The sequence below is a fragment of the Ictalurus punctatus genome, chromosome 24 (genome assembly GCF_001660625.3).
Source record: "Ictalurus punctatus breed USDA103 chromosome 24, Coco_2.0, whole genome shotgun sequence".
Classification (NCBI taxonomy): Eukaryota; Metazoa; Chordata; class Actinopteri; order Siluriformes; family Ictaluridae; genus Ictalurus; species Ictalurus punctatus.
Window position 1 is genome coordinate 8,839,240 of NC_030439.2, and position 16,642 is coordinate 8,855,881.

General features: G+C 40.5%; 1 protein-coding gene across 1 annotated transcript in view; it reads left to right on the forward strand.

Annotated features, from left to right (window-relative positions):
- Positions 1-11,755: 11,755 nt before the first annotated feature.
- Positions 11,756-16,642, forward strand: part of baiap3 (BAI1 associated protein 3) — a 37,405-nt gene continuing 32,518 nt past the window's right edge. The window contains exon 1 of the mRNA XM_047150582.2: positions 11,756-11,901. Within this exon, the coding sequence (XP_047006538.1) occupies positions 11,762-11,901 (140 nt within the window). The 5' untranslated portion in view covers positions 11,756-11,761. The remainder of the gene's footprint in view (positions 11,902-16,642) is intronic.

Below are 16,642 nucleotides of genomic sequence, written 5' to 3' on the forward strand. Positions count from 1 at the left end.
GAAGGTGGCCTGGTCTGATGAATCATGTTTTCTTTTACATCATGTGCATGGCCAGGTGTATGTTCGTCGCTTACCTGGGGAAGAGATGGCACCAAGATGCACTATGAGAAGAAGGCAAACCGGCGGAGGCTTTTGCTTGAGGACCACAGGAAGAGCACTACGTTGGGTAAGCTACACTATATGGCCAAAAGTATGTGGTTCTTCCACAAACTTGAAAGCACACAGTTATCTAGAATGTCTTTGTATGCTGTAATTTCCTTCATTAGAGCTAAGAGGTCTGAACCTCTCCAGCGTGACAATGCTCCTGTGCACAAAGCATTCTCCATGAAGACATAGTGGAGCGGAAGAACTCGAGTGTCCTGCGGGATGAATTTGAGTGTTGACTGGGAACTCTGACATCGGTGCATTGGGTACTGACTAATCAGCACAACATCCACGCACTTTCTAAAATAGAGAAGAAAGCCTTCCTAGAAGATCGGAGGTTTATTATAACAGCAAAGGGAAAACTAAATCTGTAGTTTTTGGACAGGGCACATGTTGGTGTAATGGTCAGGTGTCCACATACTTTTGCTTAGCCATATCGTGTAGTTATGGCCAGTCAGATGAGCACAATAAAGCACAGCGTTGAGAAAATGTGTGTGCAGAACGTGTCAGTACGCACGCACGCACGCACGCACACATTTAATCTGGCCTGAGCGCAGAACCGACGTCCCCACAGCAACAGACCAAATCATACCAAGTCTGGCTGCACTTCCCTTGACCATATATGGATCCGCGGCGACTTGGTGAGACTGGGAAGAGACAAAGCTGCCTCGGGGAATGAAGCGTTTTTCGTCGAATAAAGGCAAATTAACCCTTTGGCTTCGGTGAGCGTCTCGTCTCGTACCCCCCAAACCACCACCCCATTTCCTTCCCCCAAACCACCACCCCAATTCCCCATCATCATCATCATCATCATCATCTTAAAGCAGCGTCGCCAGCTAGTGGCGCACATTTCCCCTGCGCGTAGAAAAGTGCGCGCACACCAGCACCGCACAGCACTGCGTGAGCCGCGCACAGGTGAGCGCCTTTTCCATCTTTACGCATCTACTGCCAGCTCTCAGCCGCTCATTCCGACTCACATCAGCTCTAAACCCAAGTTTAACCGTGAGTTAAGATGACTCGTGACGGATTAATCTGTATAGTGCGCTGTTTTTCAATTCAAACTGATCTTTCTCCTCACACTGTTTACAGATGCTGTGCGCTGCGTCTTACTGTGAATCGCGTCCTGTTCCTCTCGCGCGCTTTTAACTATGGATAGATCTTTTCTCTACTGTTTTTGGTGTTGTTGTTCTCGCTGTGGTTTGAAATGGGTTTTCCTTCCCATTTCCATTGCATCACCTGTAGCTGTGTTCCAGCAGATATTTAGTGCAGGAGGAGAGCTGACCAAGGGCGAGGTTTACTTCTTGTATTAGTGGGATTCAGCAAATGATGCAGACTTTTGTCTTTTCAGTAGTCTAGTAATGGATTACACTAAGAACTAGTTTTTCTTTTTCTTTTCAAGTTTGTCTCATTGTTGGGTTTTTATCTTGTGTATAAATAACATGAGTGCTGAGCTGTACGCAGCAGTGGTGATGACCAACAGAAGAGAAAAGAAGTCTTGCTCTATTTCTGGCTGTTAAAAGTAAATAAACATCCATTCGTAAATGAAAGCACTGAATGTCAGAACATGAAGTGAGTGACATAAAAATGTTTTTTTTTTAAAGAAAAAAAAAGAAAAAAGATACATGCACCTTTGTTCATTTTTAGTTCATAATATGGGTACAAAATATTCTGTTTCTGTTCTATACAAGAAAGGGAGTGGAACAAAACTACAGAACAGATATGGGGGAAAAACAAAAAAATCTTAAATGAAGGTAAAAAAAACAACACTTTTCTGGGATTTTTTAAAATTTTCTTTCTTTGCTCTTGAATGAAGTAAGATGGTGTTCTGCCAATATTTCCCTTGTATTTACTTATGTGTTTATTTATTTATTTATTTTTATTTAATTTTATAATCAAGCTGTCAAAGGCTGCTTCTAGATAAATGACAAGTGGCTAAAAAATCATTGATATCCTTGCATGAATAACAGTTCCCAAAACGACACGGCCGTTTTTGCTCTAAAGGTTTGCTTCTAACATTAAGCCGACAGTCAGTTCCAGAATAATTGGCACCTTTCAAGACACGACTGTGAAATGAACATATAAAATGAACGTTACGCACAATTAAAACAATCAATTAACTTCTACATCTTAAAAAAAACTTCTGAAATTCTAGTAACTTGACCGCTCTATAGTTACCTTCAACTTTTTCCCTAGGGTATAATATAAGGTTGCATAGAGATTATTACATGAAATAATCCTTTGCCATCAATCAATTCATCCAATGATCAAACAAAAGAGCTTTCAGAATATAAAGAGACAGACCTGCATAAAGCAATGGATATGAAAGACACACAAGTACATCGATCATGTCAATCATAACCATGCTAAAAGTCTTACAGCTGTGGGTCTGTTGAAAACGTTCCAGGAGCCGGATGCAATGAGGAGGAGGCTGAGTGAACAGCACAAAGATCGAGTTTGATTCTAAGGCTTGTAAGTTCAAAATGAGATGTTAGGCAGGAAGCTGCTTGAATGAAACTTTTCCTGAGAGCATCTCGCAAAAAGCAGCATCCGAACATCAAGCGCCATTATAATTTCAACTGGAATCATGTGCTGTGGTCAGGTGAGACCACTGTTATTTTTAGTGGAAATTTTTGCTGGAAATGTCTACATACAGTACAAACAAGCACCTCTTACAATGTTACTGTAAACTACAGGCTAATGGTGGATCGTTCATGTTTTGGAGCTGGTGATCCACAAGCTTTTTTTAATGGAACGTTGATGGTGTCATATATGCTGCTAAGTACCAAGATATTTTTGGCCAAGACTTGGCTGCCTCTGCCGGAAGGTTAACACTCGACAAACCCCAAACTGTAATCCCAACCATACATCCAAAGCAACCCGTTTGGACTCACACATGCTTGTGGAAAAATAATGAGCGTTTTGTAGTGTGTTCTAAACTGAAGAAGGCAATCAGCATCAATGCACCAATGCTCAATTTTATTTTATTTTTCAAAGTAGTAATACTTGACAGACAGAAGATCAGTACTATTGTTCTATCTAAATGGAACGTCAACAAATATTAATTGTAGGGGTGCAATTCATTTTAAAAAAGCACTGCTCAAAAAACATGTGTGATTGAAAAAAAAATATTATGGTGTAATAAAATTATACAGCATGAAAGAAACATGAGGCTTTTTTTTACTGTATATGAGAGCATGTGAATAATTCTGGATGTGTGTTTTTTTTCTTTTATCCATAGTTTACTAGAAAACCCAACTACAGCACAAAATACCTTTGGAGTACAGACAGGTCTTTAAAACAAACCTCATAAAATATAGTTTGTAGACTACTAATGCTGTGAAAAAAAATTCTGTGACATAAACGATCATGTAGACATGTAACATTTCACTTTTTTTTTTTTCATTAGCAATATTTTTCCAAAGTTTGGGGCTTATGCACATGCATTTTAGTAACTGACTGTTAGAAAAGGGGCGTTAGAGAATGTGCAGGAGGGTTTGTTGCGAAGCCATCCGTATTTCTACATGCGATTATCCAGTCTACATAAGACTATGGGTGTGTCTCAACCAGCTCCCTAGTTCAGTATGTGGTGAAACACGAGTTTGGGCACTGGTAAGGACCCTGGCTCACTACACATTGGGACACTGATAACAGTATATCCGGCGACACGACTATGTGGTCGCATTGTAAAACATAACCAAAAAATTAAAAACGTAAAAATATGTACGTTTTACATGTCATATAAATTTGTTAGCTTAATCACACGTATTCCTGTCATAATATGTCAAGCAGGATCGTAGGGAGCTAGTGGATTAAAAAAAAAATCATTAAACACTTAAAAGTCGTTCGACTCAAACAAATCGTATATAGAACGTCGATTAAAGTTCAGAATCGCTAACGTGAGTAATCATTTGAGAGCCACAACGACGATAACAAGTTGTACACAAAGTTGCCTGAGAGTTCGCCCACCATTTTTTTCAAGCTGAGAGGCTTCAGAAAACATGATGTCGTTTCTAGTAAGGATACATAGTGAGCATGGATGCTCCCTGGGTTTTGTGGTGCATCGTGGGATTTTTTTTGAGAGACAGCACCTAAAATGGCCGACTCCCTGATCAGTATCCTGAACTACTGCACTCGGGAGCTGGTTGAGACGTACTCTATGTCTGAATCTATAACCCACTGAACTAACTAGTTCAACAAGCATACTGTAGGTTACGAGAGGTGTGATAGGATGAGTTGCATATTCTCTTTTGTAGCCTAATACAATGTTTAGGTTTATCATTTTAGCACATTTTCTGCTACATTCATGTAGTTTTGTGCTAAACACATAACTGTACATAATAAATATACGTTTAATTTAATTAAATTTCTATATTTGTTGTTTGTTTATTGTTTTGTGATTCCACATTAAAAAGTGAACACAGTACAGGAATCTTTGAACCTCTGAAACTAAATACTCAGCTCTAGAATGTTCTCTTGTTTTCCGAGGTCTCAAGATTCCAATTTTACGCCAAGACTGACAGGTTTAACGGAAAAATCATAGAAAATGCTGTCAAGCATCGGTGAGATTCGTGATGTGTGTCAGGATATTTAATTTTTTTTTTTTAAGTCTGTGTGGATGGATGTTCAGGAGCCAGTTTCCCACAAGACACTGATTGAGTGGAGAATTACAGCAAACCACATGGGGAATATGTGGGAGAATATTTAGTGGAGAGGTGAACTGGTTCTACACGGCTGAAGAAAAGTGAGTGGGTGATAGTCTGAAACGCTTCAGACTGTGTCTGACTGTACTGGAAAGTGAATGCTGGGCAGACTCCCTCAAACCCAGCTCTGACATGTTAAATGTATTACTGAGAAATATGTCACAGAAACTAAACAGAGCTGTGCTAATGTGCTTCAAGTCTCTGTTTGATTCACTCAACGTTCACTCTGTGGCTTCTAGAGTACAGCATATAGTGAAAGAAATCAAAACAGAACAAATCAGTGACAATCTGTCTATACATGCTGACATCAAAAGTTGTGATTATATTGTTTAGGAATCACATGTTTAATTTGTTTTACATACGTTTCTCCAAACAGACACGATGGCTTAGTTTGCATGTTCTCCCCGTGCTTTGGGGGTTTTCTCCAAAGTATTCTGGTTTCCTCCCCCAGTCCAAAGACATGGATTATAGGCTGATTGGCATTTCCAAATTGTCTGCATTGTGTATGTGTGTGCAGTTGTGCCCTGTGATAGGTTAGCACCCTGTCCAGGTGCCAGGTCCAAATGCCCCAAGTTCAATGGGGTAGGCTCCAGGCTCCCCCACCACCCTGTGTAGAATAAGTGGCATGGAAGATGGATAGATGGATAAATTACTCCAGTGTGTGTCTTTCAAAAAAAAGGTACTTCGAGGTACTTCTGGTGTAAGTCCATTTGATGTTGTTCCAGAACTGTACAGACTTTTATAGATGTTTTTGGTAAAATATAATCTAATTCCTGTTTCCAGGAAGTAAACCCTCTTTACTTACTCTGGTGAAGTTTTCTCTTGATTGTTGACTTTGACACAGATACGCCTCCCTCCTGGTGGGTGTTCTTGATCTGGCCAACGGTTGTGAAAGGGTTTTTTTTTCAACAGGGAAACAATTTTTCTATCATCCACCACGGTCTTTTTTCCATGGTCTTCCAGGCCTTTTGGTGGTCCTGAGCTCACCGGTGTTGTTCTTTCTTTTTAAGAATGTACCAAATAGTTGATTTGGCCACAATTCATGTTTGTGACCAAAACTCTGATTGGTTTGTTTTGATTTTTCAGCCTAATGATGGCTTGCTTCACTGGCAGTGAAAGCTCTTTGGAATTCATATTGAGAGTTAACAAACTCATTTTAAATGCAAATGCCACACTTGAAATCCACTCTATACGTTTTATCTGCTTACTTACACACATCTGGGCATGGAACAGCTGAGGAGTAATGATGCTACAAACTTAGCTACATATTTTAGTAGTGTGGAAGTAGCTGAGCTATATACATAATAATGTAGCTTATAATGTAGCAAATAGTGCAATGTAATAAGCTACTTGTTCACGGATAACATTACACTACATATATAGAAGATGCATTCTACTAGCGGTAAAAACAAGACCATCAAACATCCATGACCATATTTATCAACCTTTATGAGTATAATAAATTTATGCAGTATAGGATGCATGCTTACTTGTAACCTATGCAAACCAGAAATGAAAATATTGTCGACATACAAAACTTTAAGCACCAATTTAAGGACAAATAAAGTTGTAGAGCTTGTTATCTGTATTGTATTTGGTGTTGATTACCTACCTGGTTAAGTTTAGCCAGTGATTATGAGTGATAGTGTTAGGTGTGGAATATTTTCTGTTGAATTAATGCGATGAAGCAGTAAATGTCCAAAATGGGTAACTGTTTGCTGATGACAAGTAGCTGTTTAATTCATTATTAGAGCGTGTCCATTAACCAGCCTGTACAGGATTTCTTTTTCAGGAGTTTTTTTGTGATTGTTCTGGCCAAAAATGCGCATGGTGATGATGTCACATGACGCATCTTAACCCAAATCTGCGGAAAATCTGAGGTCATTTTGAAAAATTGCTAGATCCTCCTAATATTGCAGAGTTTGCTTAGTTTTGTGTTCATTTCGGCGATTGCAGAAAGTCCTGGAGGGAATGACTAACATTAGCTAGATATTTCCAGAAATGAAGTGAACCAAGTGTCACACTTCCCCCAGCTCTGCATTTCACTGTCATACTTCAAAATAGTCCTTTAATCAGAGAATGATGCTCACTAATTTTGACATGAGTCTGATCACTTCTGTTCGGAATTTGTCAATGACATATTTCAGAAAAGCCATTGCAGTAAGCAACTTTAAAGCCATAATCCCGCCAGTAACATAGTTCATTGCATAATTTGTTATCTTGTTGGCACTATGGATGAGTAAAATTCTACTCAGCAGAGGTAGACAATAGCAGTTGACAGTCGTTCTGGGCTTAAGTCACTTACAAAAGCTGTACTGCTTCCATCTCACCACAGCTGCAGGCATGAACCACTGAAAATGCAAGTTCCACTAGCTGTCTATTTCTATCCAAATCAATTACACTGCACTCTCAAATGCCATTCTAATTTGTTACACTACAAATGTGTGTCAAGCTACCCTTCAGCATTTTCTTCCTCACGACTGTAATGGAAGTAAATTTTAACACCTACTACCAGTATTCTTACTTTCTGTTCTCTCATGCTTAGACTGACAGGTCTCGCTTTGTAGATCGATCTCCATTGCAAAGTGTGAGTGGTATCATGGCTGACATTAGGCTTGATCGTGGTCGGAGATAGTCTCTTAGGAAATGGCCAGCAAGGATTTAACAGCAGACCAAATCCAAAACGCTCTTTCGGAACGTTTATCAAAGCCCGGGGGATTATAGTCCTTATCTGCTTATTGATCTTAATGCTTAGTGCTGTGTTTCCTATTGCCTGCACTACATGCCTGACAGAGACAAAAGTATAACAAACTTGCATTAATATTTGCAAAAATATTTTTCCAGGTCCTGATTCCAGATCAATGTACAATGTGTTGAATAGCATAGGAGCCAAAACTGGAGGGACATGGTGGGAGGTTGACACATTTGCTTCGCACCTCTGTTGTTGGGGGCTCGAATCCCACCTCCAGCCTGTGTGCACAGAGTTTGCATGTTCTCCCCGTACTTCAGGGGTTTCCTCCGGGTACTCCGGTATCCTCCATGTTTTGTAGGCTGATTGTCATTTCAGAATTGTCCATAGTGTGTAAATGTGTGTGTGATTGTGCCCTGCGATGGGTTTGCACCCCGTCCAGGGTGTCTCCCGCCTTGTGCCGTGAGTTCCCTGGTATAAGCTCCAGGCTCCCCCGTGACCCTGTGTAGGATAAGCAATATGGAAAATGGATGGATGGAGGAACCAAAACTAGATAAGTTAAATATGGCTTGATCTTTACCATATATTTATATAAGTGTAAGAGACATACTATCCATCATCCAACCTTTCTCTTGTAATCTGACAATTGCATGCTAATGGGTATGTTTATTAAGCGCCACTCGGGTTTCAAAACAGATGGTGGCACTGACTCATTCTTGCACACAATGGTGTCATCAGGGGGAGCAACAATACAGACTGGCCCCTCACCCTTAGCAAAGTGTGTCAGGCCTTCGCGCACTTCTAAGAGCTTTTGTGTGGTCTGATTAAGGTGTTGTGCTTTCAAGACTCGATTTGATTAGGTTATCTGGTGAGTGGCTTGAAGGTTAAAATGTTTGCACGTACCATTTGGTTATGGCTTGGGCTAAATCACCACCCCACTGCTGACCTTTTTGTGCCACTGTTTAGTGGCTCAGAATTAAAAAGGCGTGTGACATTTGGGCTGTTTTCCAAATTTTGGAAGCACTGGCTTGACTTCACCCTTGCTGTTTATCCTGACAGCCTTAAGATAGAGAGAGGAGAATTTTCATTCAAAGCAATCAGGGCTAAATGGAGAGAAGGCACACATCTTCACCCTAAATACAACTCCATCCACATACAATATTTATGCTTAGGTCTGCATGACTTTATTAATGCACAATATCTGTGATCATGCCAGGATTAGACAGTGCACTGGTTTTCATGAACAGCACGTCGATCAGCACTTTTGCATCTTCAAAGACAAATGGCAAATCAAAGAGACTTGTGGTGTGAAAGGTTTCCTTCTTTAGATGTCATATCATGTCAGGAAGAATTCGCTTCAGACTATAAACACACAAGACTGAAGAAATATATGCTGCTGACTCCAGCTTGTCAGCCCAATGAGGGGATTATGCAGCAGCCTTGGCTGATTTTATTTGACAGAGACCAGTAGGTTAATCCGTATGAATGATCAACATGGCAGGAGGTGGTGGGTTTTTCCGATGAGAATGACTGCGTCTGTCTTGCCAATCCATGCCACATATCAATTTGAGTACTTTGAAGGAAGATTTAGAAGTATAGTGCTAAACCAAAAAATAGCAGCCTTGCTGACGTGGTTGATAAGGAGGACTTTTCAGAAATTCTGTCAAGCTTCAAAAAGACAAACAGTCCCGAATACCAGTCAAGAGGCAATGTTTCTCCTTTTCAGGCATAACTAGCTTGGAAATATTGATATAATAGCACAAAGTCTGTTCTTTGTGGATTCCTGTGTACCTGTGTCTGGCTCAGCCGTTACCATAGAGACCCCTCCATCCCTAGCAGATGAAGCTGGGGCTGTCTGGCTGCCTCCCATAGAAGATACTCTGTTAAGCAACACTGTCATCCACATGGACCAGGAGTGTATGTGTGTGCATGGGCAAAGGCTGTTGACGCCAATGTTTGTGCTTTTGGTTTGTGCCAGCACTCCCCTGGCAGTTGGTGCCATGTGTTGGGTGGCACGGCAGCTTTTACGGGGGCTGACGGCTGAGACAGAATGACACCCGGTCTGGACTGGGCAATGCCTAATTGAAACCGGTTTGCCTTGGAGGCAGCTGCTTACAGTTCCTTTGCTAATTGCCACCGGTGACAACTATGGTCTCAAAACTATAGGCTCCACCTAGATATAAGATTCCCATGCATTGCATGCCTTTCTCGTTATCTCTCACTCTCTCTCTCTCTCTGCCTTTTTTGAGAGAGAGAGAGAGAAGAGAGAAAATAGCTATTAGGTGAGAGAAATCTGTGCAGCTCACTCCGGGAACCTGACCTTTCTTAATGCACGTCCAGTTCTATTAGGGTGATGGGGAGTGTTGTTGCCTTTGGTCTTTGTCTTGCTGGGTTAATGGCATTGAGGCTTGGAGCTTCACATTTGCTTAAACGCTCCACTCCTGTTCCTGCTCTGGAACTAAAACGTGGGGCAGGCAGACTTTCAGGGCTTAAAAAAAATAATGTATTAAGTTAACCTGCTCAAGATTTATACATATCAATACAGCAGGCAAATTGTGTGGAAACTGAAGGTCAGAATGAACTCCCGGATAAATAGTGGCATTTCTGAGGTCTGTCTAGAATGAACAAATTAAAGTTGACATCACTTCCGGTCAGCCATGAGGAACACGGGGAAAATGTCAGGCTTGTACAGCTGTACAAAGTTGAATTGATTACTAAAAACCTCCTGATCTTGAGTAGATCTTAAATAGACATTCAGGGGTAATATACACCTCAGAAAAATACACCGCCTTAAATTTGATAAGGAAAATCAAATTAATACTGGGCCAGATTCTGGTTGGTGTTGAAATGACTGAATTGAATGACATAAATGCTGCATATTTGTCAGGTGCAGATTCATTCCTCAGATCTCCTGAATCTCCTTCCAGCGACAATCCTGCCATGGTCAAAGTCATGAGATCACATTTTCCTCCCTGATGTATGATGTGAACGTTACACGAAGCTCTTGACCTACACCTACGTCATATATGAGTCCATGCAAAAATTTACAAGTTGTACATATCTAGTAGACTGCTTTTATTTTCCGTATAGTGGCCTAAAAACCTTGACTCGGTTCCATTTGTTCCCCCCCGATTTAACAGACGTGTCAATCTGCCTATGAAGCTGCAGAATGGAATCTAAATGCTCTTTTGTGCTATCACTTTTGTGCGTTTTCTGTTTCCTCTTACGCAGTCTTCATGTAGATGATGGAGCATGAGTAGGCTTCAGCGCTCCTCCCCGTAACCTTTAGAGGTTTAACAGAAGAGAACATTTGCTGTCAATTCTCTGAAAGGGGTGTTTGTGTGTCTATTAGAGATGTCTCAGTTCATCAAAACCCTTCGCATTGTAATTGTCATCTTCCTCTTTTCTCGATTTCTTTGAAGCATTTGTTTCACTGCTCTTTTTTTTGTATGTGTGTTCTTTCTTGTCTCTGTTGCCTTGCCCTGTCACAGACTGGAGGAGGCATTGCTCTTCACAGCGATCACACACTGTAGGTGAAGGAAAAATGACTACATGCAGAAAAAAAAGATCTTTGTTTATCACTCAGGTAGTACCCTAGTACCCAGCATCTTGATATCATTGATATCATTTGTACTCTAAAGTGTGTTTCAAGTGTACATTCTCAAAAGCTAATTGAAAGTGCAACGGTGGTCCTTATATACTTAAAATTTTTAAATGTACACTACATTCACACACTACAGGCACAAATGGTGTACTTTATTAGGGTTGATACGGAAAGGTGCACGTATACATATACACAGGAACTGCGATACACACAGTGTGGCGAAGTCGTACTCCATCTTTCTGCATTTGGAAACGGTTGGTCAGAATTCTGCAAGCATAATGGAGGTGGTGCGTAATTGCTGCCTTTTGATCTTACACCACTGATCACTCGCTGTGGCACAGACAAATGTGCCTGGCACACACATGTCAATTAACACTACACAGGATCTTTTCGAGTTGTGCACAGAATGCATGCAGAACTGGATGCCGGCTGTGATTACAGTAATTATTCATTATGCTCTCTGCATGCGCAGGCAAAGGTTGGTCAGCGAGGTGGACACTGGGTTAATTGCTTTTGTTTCCCTCCAATTTGGAGAAAGAAATGCAAACGCAATGCAGCAGAAAGAGATACTGCTCATACTGTACTGACTCAAACTCCGTCTCTGTCGCAGGTGGTGAACGAGCAATGTCGACGCTGCTGGAGCTAAAGAGCAGTGTGCTGAGGCAGGTGCAGAGGAGCCAGTCCCTGAGGAGCAGGAGGGAGCCTCCGCCTGCCGCAGCGAGCCCGCCGACACACCCACGTAAACCTGACAAGGTCGCCTTCGGGTGAGCGTACACCATACACATGCGTACAGACCGGCCAGTCTCCCAGTTCCCCCAAACCCTACTGTTGTTGATAGCCACGGTTTGTGTTGATGTATTTACTTTCTCCCACCTATCAAAACAGATGGCAGGATGACTGTCAGCGAGCCGGCCAGTGACTCACAGACCTCACAGACGCCTACTGGGCCTCTACTGTATTCATGCTCTGGAAGTGACTCAATTTCAGCACCTCGCTATTGCACGTTTCAAATTAACTGGTTTTTCGAATGTCACGCAGAGACCGGCTTTTGTGAGGATTAAGTATCAATTACGTTTGCAGCTCATTAAGGGAGAAGTTCAGAGAGAGTGAGCAACATTTATTCTTCATCTTCAGATAATTTCTAGACAGCACAGATGGAGGAGAAAAGGAAACGTGCTGCGGGAGGCTCGGGGAGACAGTCGTAAGACGACTGAATTCTGTGTGCAAAAGCGAAGACGTCGGGACCGTTTCAAGCTTGTCAGACTTTTAATTTATTTATTTATTTATTTATTTTCATCTTCGCGATGACAGACATCTTACTTAATTAGCCTAAATCAGGATCTGGGTGAGATTAAATGAGAACTGGTTATGTTTGTCCAAGAGTAATTTCAGCAAATGAGAACAATTTGTTGAGCAAACACAGGTGGAGTTAAGTAACATCGTTGTTTTTTCTCCTTAAACCAGCCACTCAGTATGAGTGTTCCTTGATTTATTTCATTTTCTACATGGCTCATGTCAGTACTGAAAGTAAAAGGAAATTAACCTTGAGGTTTCTATAGCAACCAAGAATGGGTGTTTTTTCTGTTTATTGCAGGTGCTCCTGCAATACGGTGTGTGTGTTCTTTTTATTTTTTTATTTGAGTGCCTGTAATCTTAAGGCGGAATTACGCTCTACAAATAGTTAAAAAAGTGATTGATTAGTGCTCGATTTGGTATATATTCATTCACCTTGGCTCTAAATGCTCGGCAGATATGTGCAGTAAATGTCTTTTCCTGTCTGTGAGATTGACATGACTGCTTTCTGCGTTTGTAGATGCGTGCACTCTTTTTCAATTCATTTTTGTCTCTTTCAAAATATGTTAGATAGAGTATCAGAAGTGGTCCTCTTAAACAAATATTCAGTGATTAGCTTAACCGGATTTAACCATCTACAAGGACTTTTTCTTTTACATTCAAGAGTTCATCATTATTTTCTCCTGCAGAGCATGCTGAACTCAGTTATTCTTACTTTGATCGAGTTGTAACCTATACTAAAGGGGCATTAGGATGCAGGTGACGTAGCCGCCTTCATTACACCGTCAGGAAGCTGCTTGTATCCGTCATTAGTGCCAGTGCAAACTAATGTCCTGACCCAGATGCTTGCATATTAACATTGTGCAATTAAGAGAATGCGCAGCCTGGAAGACCCGGAGCAGAGCGTAGGGAAGGTCCAGAGCGGTGGCAGCTATGTTTGGAATAATTATATGTAAATGTTTCCCACTGGCAGGTAGAAGAGCGCCTGTAGTATGTAAACACTGTGGGAGATTCATTATCTTGTTTTTTTTTCTTCTCTCCTGTCTAAGTTTTGCTTTGATCATAAGGAGCTGGCTTTATTTATTTCGAGAGAGTAAATTGCTCATCTAGAGAACCCAGTTCAACTGGTGGTGGTGTGAGTGGGTGTGTGTATGAGTGTGTAGTGAGTGGGGTATGTGTTTGGGGGTTGGGTGGGGGTGGTTGGTGGACTATTGTTGCACCTTTTGAAGTTTCTAGTGCTCTAACACGGGATTAATCAACAGGTTGTGACATCAGAGTGGAACAGGTTTCCTACATTATATAGCAGTTATTAAGATGCATAAAGAGCAGTCATAAATGATGCTGATGACGACGACGACGACGGCGATGATACTTCCGTGAATTGTATTACACATCCCTTTAATAATAAGACACAGGAAACTCTATGCTAGTGACAGTTTGTTTTCAATCTCTTTACTCTGCTTTAAGCTCCTTATTTAATTCATCTCTGGTTCATAATTAATGCGTTTACATTAAGGGTAAAACTAAATGAAAGTCCCAGGATTGGTTGGTTCCTTGTTTTTTTTTTTTTTTTTGTTTTTTTTTTTTCGGCTCAGTTCCCATGTCCCTAATTACAGTATAACTAAATATCCCTTAACAGGGTCTGGCGTTTTTATTGGTCCCTAAAATAGCAAGCCATCTTTCTTAGGTACTGCATGCTTGATGAATTGGGATGGCCATTTCAGTGACTCTCGAGAACAAAACACATTTAGACGTGGTATTCGTGTTTCTTCTTTCGAATAAGCACATCACTGACCTCTATGTGCTGCATGGGCTTCCTATATCGTGTACACCATACAACAATCGTATAACAGGAATAGTCTCAGGAAAGTAAATGCTTAGATCTGTGATAAAAGACAAGCTAAAATCCCAGTGAACGGAAAGGACTGCATTTTTAGGATTTTAAGTAGTCCTGTGTGATTAAAGTATAGAGGGAAGATGATGTGAGAAGCAGATTGAACCCAGCCTTAGAACAAATATAAATCACAGAGAGTGTGCAGTAAAGCCATACAGGATCCAGAGGAAATGAATTCTATCTAAATTTTATTTCCTGTCGTGCGGGCAAGCATTACTTTAATTTTCTGTAATAACCTACAGAAATAATTTTTTCCAAATGCTGGCCAGCTCAAAGAATGGTTATTGCACACTTAACATTTCATATCAGAAGGTGCACGCATAAGTGCAAATCTCAATTTGCGCACTCTGACTGAATCTCAGCCCTGCTTTTACACACACTTTTGTATGTATGTATGTGTGTGTGTGTGTGTGTGTGTGTGTGTGTGTGAGCGAGAGAGATTTCATGCATATACGTGCTATCTTATATTAATTTACGCTCTATACACTCACACTCTCATATATCTACTGAAAAATCTAAATAAATAAATCAAAACACATAATGAGAATGAATTGGCTTTATGGGGAGAGTCTGTTTCCTAGCAACATGAAAGGGGCTGCTCTCTAAAGTGTGTACGTGTGTGCATGTGTTGGTCACTTGTGTGACTTGGTGTGTACAGAAAAGCAGCAAGCAACAATCCATACATTAAAAATGCAATCATTTATGAAGAAATTCTCTTGAACATACCATGAATTGCACGTCCAGTGCATAATGTCTTTTTTTTAAGTTTGTAATTATAATTATGAACAAAAAAACCCATGTATTCATAAGCATAAACAAAGATATGTTTGTAAATGAGATTGACAGGGATCAAAGTATACGGGTAAATATATTTTTAAAATATCTGTAAAGGTTTCACGTGCAAATCGCACCTGGTGTCATGATAAAAGACGCTGCCATTGGTTGGAAAGATTTCACGCAAGAAGTAGCAATCACAGTGCAGGTAATGAAGCTGAAATGGAAAAAAGCTACAGAGCCATAGCAAAGACCTTAAACATCCCGGTCTGTACACTCGGTTCAATAATATGCAGCTGGAGGGTTCAAACAATAGTCCTTGGACAGGTGCACCACACAAACATCACTCTTAGATTAATGAAAAGGATAGTAAGAAAAGAAACCAGCACCCACTTATAAAGAGTTACAGGACGACCAGAAAGCAGCAGGAACAACCCAATGAACTCCTGTGCTAAAAAAAAAGAAGCACAAAAATGCCAATGTAAAAGCATGCAGACAAATCAGAACTCTTTTGTGAGAATATACTTTGTCAGATGAAATTACCAAATAGAACTCTTTGGCAATAATACATCTGTTCATGTTTAGAGAAACAAGGGTTGCACATATGATCCCAAGAACACTATACCCACGGTGAAGCATGGTGGTGGGAGCATCATGATATGGGGCTGCTTCTGTGCAAACAGTACAGGGGCATTACACACCATAGACGGAAACATGAGTGATGTAGCGGGACGGACATATTAGAGGAGAATTTAATCTCATCGGCCAATAAACTGAATCTGGGAAGAAGATGGACGTTTCAACAAGACAATGACCCCAAACATACACCCACAATAACTCACGCCTTGGATCCCAATGAATCCCACGGAAAATTTATGGAGGATTTTGAAATTGCGAGGCCATCTTAAGGACCCTCGTAACCTCAGGGAACTGAAGACAATTTGCCAAGAGGCCCAAGCCAAAATTGAACCACTATGCTGCCAAAAGCTAATTACTTCCTACTGTAGACATCTCGAAGCTGTAGTTGCCAACAGCAGCTTTGCGACAAAGTACTAATGTTAGCAATTTGTGGTGTTCGAATCCTTTTTTCCCTGTCAATTTCATTTTTTAATCATGAGTGCTATAAGATGTGGATATATGTATGCACTGGAAGTATATCAAATAACAAAGACACAAGTGTCAGAACAGTTTTTTCCTTTATTACTTATTCGTCGTTTCTTATGTTTTATTTCAGTTTAACAAATAGTACTGAAAGAGAAGCAGAATGACAGTTAAATAAGGAAAGAGGAAACCTTCATGGAACTTATTAACTGCTCGCGCTGAGATTTCTGAGATGTAACTATAAGTTATTGCTTTATTAAAGGCATGTGCACTGTTAAGCCTGTAGATTAAAAACAAATAAAAAAAACCCAATACAAAACTCATACACAGAGCTAGTATTAACTGATTTAGTAAAACACAAATATACAGTGTGCCTAACATGCTTCATTTTGAGATTGGATTAGAGCTAGCTTGTTCCGATCAAACAGTCATTTCTAATCTTT